At 40.7% G+C, this 7,500-nt stretch overlaps 1 protein-coding gene across 1 annotated transcript in view; it reads right to left on the bottom strand.

The window, feature by feature from the left end:
* Positions 1-7,500, bottom strand: part of LOC110490687 (leucine-rich repeat-containing G-protein coupled receptor 5-like) — a 119,422-nt gene that overhangs the window by 97,845 nt on the left and 14,077 nt on the right. Inside the window, exon 2 of the mRNA XM_036945432.1 lies at positions 5,232-5,303. Within this exon, the coding sequence (XP_036801327.1) occupies positions 5,232-5,303 (72 nt within the window). The remainder of the gene's footprint in view (positions 1-5,231; positions 5,304-7,500) is intronic.

Here is a 7,500-nt window from a genome sequence, read left to right on the forward strand (position 1 = left end):
AAAACAATTAGAAAACACCTAAGACAAATGTCAAACAAAAAACATAAGCAGCAAAACAACCCAGAGCTACGATATGAATACTTTGAAACTCTGAAACAGTATAAACAAACACTGAAATGCAAGAAATTGAATTATACCAACAAGACACTTGATGAAATTGAAAACGCAATTGACCAAAATCAGTTCTGGGACATGTGGAACAATTTAAGCACATCAAAGCCACAAGAATTAGCCATACAAGATGTAGGAATTTGGAAAACTTACTTTGATAATCTATACAAAAACATCCCACAAAAAGACTTAAACCAGAACCAATTAGAAATTAAAGAAAAATTGAACATCCTGGAATCAGTCATTAAAAACAACCAAAATCCATTAGATTACCCAATAACCCAACAAGAACTAAATGAAAAGCTAAAATCTATTAAATCAAAAAAGGCTTGTGGTGTAGACAACATCAGAAATGAAATGCTGAAAAACAGCACACCTGAGTTGCAAAATGCTGTGCTTAAATTGTTCAACATGGTTTTAACTTCTGGCTGCTTCCCTGATGTCTGGAACCAGGGGCTCATCTCCCCTATCCACAAAAGTGGAGACAAATCAGACCCCAATAATTACAGGGGAATTTGCGTCAACAGTAACTTGGGAAAGATTTTCTGTAGCATTTTGAATTCAAGAATTCAAACCTTTCTTCAAGAAAAAAATGTAATAAGTAAATGTCAAATTGGCTTTCTCCCTAACCATCGCACTACTGACCATATATACACCTTACACACACTAATTAATAAACACGTCCACCAAAAAAAAGAGGGCAAAATCTTTGCTTGCTTTATTGACTTTAAAAAAGCATTTGATTCGATTTGGCACGAAGGGCTATTCTACAAAATTCTACAAAGTGGGCTTGGTGGTAAGGTGTATGACTTAATAAAATGTATGTACACAGAAAACAAGTGTGCAATAAAAATCAAAAACCAAAGAACAGAATTTTTTTCACAATGTCGAGGTGTGAGACAAGGCTGCAATTTGAGTCCAAATCTTTTCAACATTTATATCAATGAATTAGCAGACATGTTGGACCAATCTCCAGCCCCAGGACTCACACTATTTGACACAGAGGTGAAATACCTGCTATATGCTGATGACTTGGTACTTCTATCACCAACCAAAGAAGGTCTTCAACAAAACATTAATATTCTGGAGCAATATTGCCATAATTGGGCCCTGGCAGTAAATTTCCAAAAAACTAAAATCATGATTTTCCAAAAAAAAACCCAGATGTCAGAAACACAAATGTAAATTCACCCTGAACAACACCTTAATTGAACACACAAAAAATTACACCTACCTTGGTCTGACCATATCTGCATCGGGAAACTTTAATATGGCAGTGAAGGCACTCAAAGAAAAAGCCCGCAGAGCAATGTATGCAATAAAAATGAAATTATTCAAAATCAACATCCCAATTAGAATTTGGACTAAAATATTTGACAGTGTAATCCTACCAATAGCACTTTATGGAAGTGAGGTTTGGGGGCCACTCAATAAACTGGATTTTAAAATGTGGGACAAACATCCAATTGAAGCCCTACATGCAGAATTCTGTCGGAAAATTCTACAAGTCCAGAGAAATACACCAACTAATGCATGTAGGGCAGAATTGGGCCGTTTTCCAGTAATAATGAAAATACAGAAAAGATCATTAAAATTTTGGCTACATCTAAATTCAAGTCCAAATTCGAGTCTGCAATTTAAAGCACTTCAAGCCCAAGAGCTGAGCCCAGAAACGAGCCCTCTCAGTCAGATGGTGTTGGACCTCACCAACCAAGCTGACGCCAGCACTGCTTCAAAAGAAAGAATTCCAATAAGCAAAATCATGAACCAATCAAAGGAATCATATTTACAATACTGGAAAAACGAAACAAAATCCCAAAGCCGACTAAATTGCTATCTGACCCTAAACAGAGAATATGAATTGGCTGATTATCTCTACTCTGTCAGAGATACGAAGCAGAGACAGATCCTTACCAAGTACAGGCTGAGTGACCACCGATTGGCAATAGAAACCGGCAGACATAAAAAGACATGGCTACCCAAAGAGGAGCGTGTATGTGGTCACTGCATGACAGGGGAGGTAGAGACAGAGATGCACTTTCTCCTTTACTGTGATAAATATTCCTCACAAAGAGATTCATTATTCACAGAAATGACTACATATATTCCAAATTTTTACAAATTGAACCAAGAGGAAAAACTAAGAATACTCATGGGCGAAGGAGCAATGGCTCCTCTTGCAGCCAAATATGTATTTTCCTGCCATAGCCTGAGGGACACTGAATAATAACATCTGCATAGTAAACAGTAACTTACTTATTATTACTATTATTGTTATTACTATAATTATTAATGTTTACTGTAGACTGTTACCATTTTATTGTTATTATTTTTGTATTTAATTTTGTATTATTATTTACTACAATTTTATATTATTATTTGCTATCATTTATAATTTTGTTACAATGTATATTGTATACATTGTTGCTTTGGCAATATTGACACAATGTTTTTCATGCCAATAAAGCAGCTTGAATTTGAATTTGAATTTGAGATCTTCAACAAAACATTAATATTCTGGAGCAATATTGCCATAATTGGGCCCTGGCAGTAAATTTCCAAAAAACTAAAATCATGATTTTCCAAAAAAAACCCAGATGTCAGAAACACAAATGTAAATTCACCCTGAACAACACCTTAATTGAACACACAAAAAATTACACCTACCTTGGTCTGACCATATCTGCATCGGGAAACTTTAATATGGCAGTGAAGGCACTCAAAGAAAAAGCCCGCAGAGCAATGTATGCAATAAAAATGAAATTATTCAAAATCAACATCCCAATTAGAATTTGGACTAAAATATTTGACAGTGTAATCCTACCAATAGCACTTTATGGAAGTGAGGTTTGGGGGCCACTCAATAAACTGGATTTTAAAATGTGGGACAAACATCCAATTGAAGCCCTACATGCAGAATTCTGTCGGAAAATTCTACAAGTCCAGAGAAATACACCAACTAATGCATGTAGGGCAGAATTGGGCCGTTTTCCAGTAATAATGAAAATACAGAAAAGATCATTAAAATTTTGGCTACATCTAAATTCAAGTCCAAATTCGAGTCTGCAATTTAAAGCACTTCAAGCCCAAGAGCTGAGCCCAGAAACGAGCCCTCTCAGTCAAATGGTGTTGGACCTCACCAACCAAGCTGACGCCAGCACTGCTTCAAAAGAAAGAATTCCAATAAGCAAAATCATGAACCAATCAAAGGAATCATATTTACAATACTGGAAAAACGAAACAAAATCCCAAAGCCGACTAAATTGCTATCTGACCCTAAACAGAGAATATGAATTGGCTGATTATCTCTACTCTGTCAGAGATACGAAGCAGAGACAGATCCTTACCAAGTACAGGCTGAGTGACCACCGATTGGCAATAGAAACCGGCAGACATAAAAAGACATGGCTACCCAAAGAGGAGCGTGTATGTGGTCACTGCATGACAGGGGAGGTAGAGACAGAGATGCACTTTCTCCTTTACTGTGATAAATATTCCTCACAAAGAGATTCATTATTCACAGAAATGACTACATATATTCCACATTTTTACAAATTGAACCCAGAGGAAAAACTAAGAATACTAAATACTAAAACTAAGAATGCCAAATATGTATTTTCCTGCCATAGCCTGAGGGACACTGAATAATAACATCTGCATAGTAAACAGTAACTTACTTATTATTACTATTATTGTTATTACTATAATTATTAATGTTTACTGTAGACTGTTACCATTTTATTGTTATTATTTTTGTATTTAATTTTGTATTATTATTTACTACCATTTTATATTATTATTTGCTATCATTTAAAATTTTGTTACAATGTATATTGTATACATTGTTGCTTTGGCAATATTGACACAATGTTTTTCATGCCAATAAAGCAGCTTGAATTTGAATTTGAGAGAGAGAGAGAGAGAGAGAGAGAGAGAGAGAGAGAGAGAGAGAGAGAGAGAGAGAGAGAGAGAGAGAGAGAGAGAGAGAGAGAGAGAGAGAGAGAGAGAGAGAGAGAGAGAGAGAGAGAGAGAGAGAGAGAGAGAGAGGTGGAGAGAGAGAGGTACAGAAAGAGTGAGAGAGAGAGAGACAGGGAGCGAGAGACAGACAGACAGACAGACCGAGAGAGAGACAGGGAGAGAGACAGGGAGAGAGGTGGAGAGAGAGAGACAGGGAGAGAGGTAGAGCGAGAGAGAGACAGGAAGAGTGAGAGAGAGAGAGAGTGAGAGAAAGAGAGAGAGAGAGAGAGAGAGAGAGAGAGAGAGAGAGAGAGAGAGACAGGGAGAGAGGTGGAGAGAGAGAGGTACAGAAAGAGTGAGAGAGAGAGACAGGGAGAGAGAGAGAGACAGAGAGAGAGAGAGAGAGACAGAGAGAGAGAGAGAGAGAGCGAGAGAGAGAAAGAGTGAGAGGGAGAGAGAGAGAGACAGAAAGAGTGAGAGGGAGAGAGAGAGAGACAGAAAGAGTGAGAGAGAGACAGGGAGAGAGAGCGAGCGAGAGACAGACAGACAGACAGACCGAGAGAGAGACAGGGAGAGAGATAGGGAGAGAGGTGGAGAGAGAGAGACAGGGAGAGAGGTAGAGCGAGAGAGAGACAGGAAGAGTGAGAGAGAGAGAGAGAGAGAGAGAGAGAGACAGGGAGAGAGGTGGAGAGAGAGAGGTACAGAAAGAGTGAGAGAGAGAGACAGGGAGAGAGAGAGAGACAGAGAGAGAGAGAGAGAGACAGAGAGAGAGAGAGAGAGAGAGAGAGAGAGAGAGAGAGAGAGAGAGAAAGAGTGAGAGGGAGAGAGAGAGAGACAGAAAGAGTGAGAGAGAGACAGGGAGAGAGAGCGAGCGAGAGACAGACAGACAGACAGACCGAGAGAGAGACAGGGAGAGAGACAGGGAGAGAGGTGGAGAGAGAGAGAGACAGGGAGAGAGGTAGAGCGAGAGAGAGACAGGAAGAGTGAGAGAGAGAGAGAGAGAGAGAGAGAGAGAGAGAGAGAGAGAGAGACAGGGAGAGAGACGGGGAGAGAGACAGGGAGAGAGAGAGACCTGGAACCTATTGCCTCACCACATGATGTCCCCATCTTGGAAGAGGTGGGTAAAAGATGGTTGAGAGACATGAGAGGAGGGGTTTACTTACAGTACTTTGAGATTGAAGAGGCCGTAGAACGCTCCTTTGGGAATGTGTGTCAAATCGTTGCCTGCAAGACGTCTGTGAAGAGGAGAAGGGAACACAAAGAAGACAGATGAAATTCTGTGTTTTGATGTTTCTTTCTTGTCATGTGGGGCTCATTTTGCAGTGAAACAACGAAGATAAATAGATGAGAGATTTTATCAGGTTCCAGGGGATTCACTGCAGGGGGATTCTAGGGTCCAATGACGATGACATTGAACCTCTGTCCAGCTCTTCCTCCTCATCTCTTCATCATCTGCTACTCAGATAACAGGATGTCTCTGTTCCAAATGATTCTCTATTCCCTATATAGTGGACTACTTTAGTCCAGAGCACTATTCCCTATATAGTGCACTACTTTTGACCAGAGCCCTACTCCCTATATAGTGCACTACCATTTCCCAGGGCCCTATTCCCTATATAGTGCACTACCTTTGCCTAGGGCCCTATTCCCTATATAGTGCACTACCTTTGCCCAGAGCCCTATTCCCTATATAGTGCACTACCTTTGCCCAGAGCCCTATTCCCTATATAGTGCATTACCTTTGCCCAGAGCCCTATTCCCTATATAGTGCACTACCTTTGCCCAGAGCCCTATTCCCTATTATAGTGCACTACCTTTGCCCAGGGCCCTATTCCCTATTATAGTGCACTACCTTTGCCCAGGGCCCTATTCCCTATGTAGTGCACTACCTTTGCCCAGGGCCCTATTCCCTATGTAGTGCACTACCTTTGCCCAGGGCCCTATTCCCTATGTAGTGCACTACCTTTGCCCAGGGCCCTATTCCCTATGTAGTGCACTACTTTAGACCAGAGCCCTATTCCCTATATAGTGCACTACCTTTGCCCAGGGCCCTATTCCCTATATAGTGCACTACCTTTGCCCAGGGCCCTATTCCCTATGTAGTGCACTATATAGGGACTAGGGTGCCGTTTGGGACGTATCCCATCCATGTGAAGCCAATCCTTCAACGCTTGGCTCTCTGCAATGGAGGAATGCACCAGATATACATATTCAATTGATATTTACATGACAAATATACCAGACAAACTCAACAGGAGATGGGAAGATAGCAGTAGTTATGCAAACTCTGATTCCTTTCTACAAAGGGATCCGCTTGAATCAACCTTCCAGGCATGTATCCATGCCAATACAGATGCTCTGTCTCAGAACCCCGGTATCCATGCCAATACAGATGCTCTGTCTCAGAACCCCAGGTATCCATGCCAATACAGATGCTCTGTCTCAGAACCCCCGGTATCCATGCCAATACAGATGCTCTGTCTCAGAACCCCCGGTATCCATGCCAATACAGATGCTCTGTCTCAGAACCCCCGGTATCCATGCCAATACAGATGCTCTGTCTCAGAACCCCCGGTATCCATGCCAATACAGATGCTCTGTCTCAGAACCCCGGTGTCCAATCAAATCCAAGTCTTCAGAACGGGGCAGAGACATCGGGCTGACCAACAAGACAGTTTCAACATCATCTGCCAACGATGAAAGCAAAACATTGCGATAAAATCTGGCATTGGTTTGACGACATCAACACAAGGTGCCCATCTGCAGGACAATCAACATGTGTTAATCTATCACACTATGAGTTAGACTGTCTCTACATTGACAGTCTGTTCAGTACTGTAATCAACATGTTAATCTATCACAACATGAGTTAGACTGTCTCTGCATTGACAGTCTGTTCAGTACTGTAATCAACATGTAAATCTATCACAACATGAGATAGACTGTCTCTACATTGACAGTCTGTTCAGTACTGTAATCAACATGTAAATCTATTACAACATGAGATAGACTGTCTCTACATTGACAGTCTGTTCTGTACTGTAATCAACATGTTAATCTATCACAACATGAGATAGACTGTCTCTACATTGACAGTCTGTTCTGTACTGTAATCAACATGTTAATCTATTACAACATGAGATAGACTGTCTCTACATTGACAGTCTGTTCAGTACTGTAATCAACATGTTAATCTATCACAACATGAGTTAGACTGTCTCTACATTGACAGTCTGTTCAGTACTGTAATCAACATGTAAATCTATCACAACATGAGATAGACTGTCTCTACATTGACAGTCTGTTCAGTACTGTAATCAACATGTTACCATCCACACAGCACCATTCACACAGCACCAGTCACACAGCACCATCCACACAGCACAATCGACACAGCACCATCTACACAGCACCATCTACACAGCACAATCC

The sequence above is a fragment of the Oncorhynchus mykiss genome, chromosome 15 (assembly GCF_013265735.2).
Source record: "Oncorhynchus mykiss isolate Arlee chromosome 15, USDA_OmykA_1.1, whole genome shotgun sequence".
Classification (NCBI taxonomy): domain Eukaryota; kingdom Metazoa; phylum Chordata; class Actinopteri; order Salmoniformes; family Salmonidae; genus Oncorhynchus; species Oncorhynchus mykiss.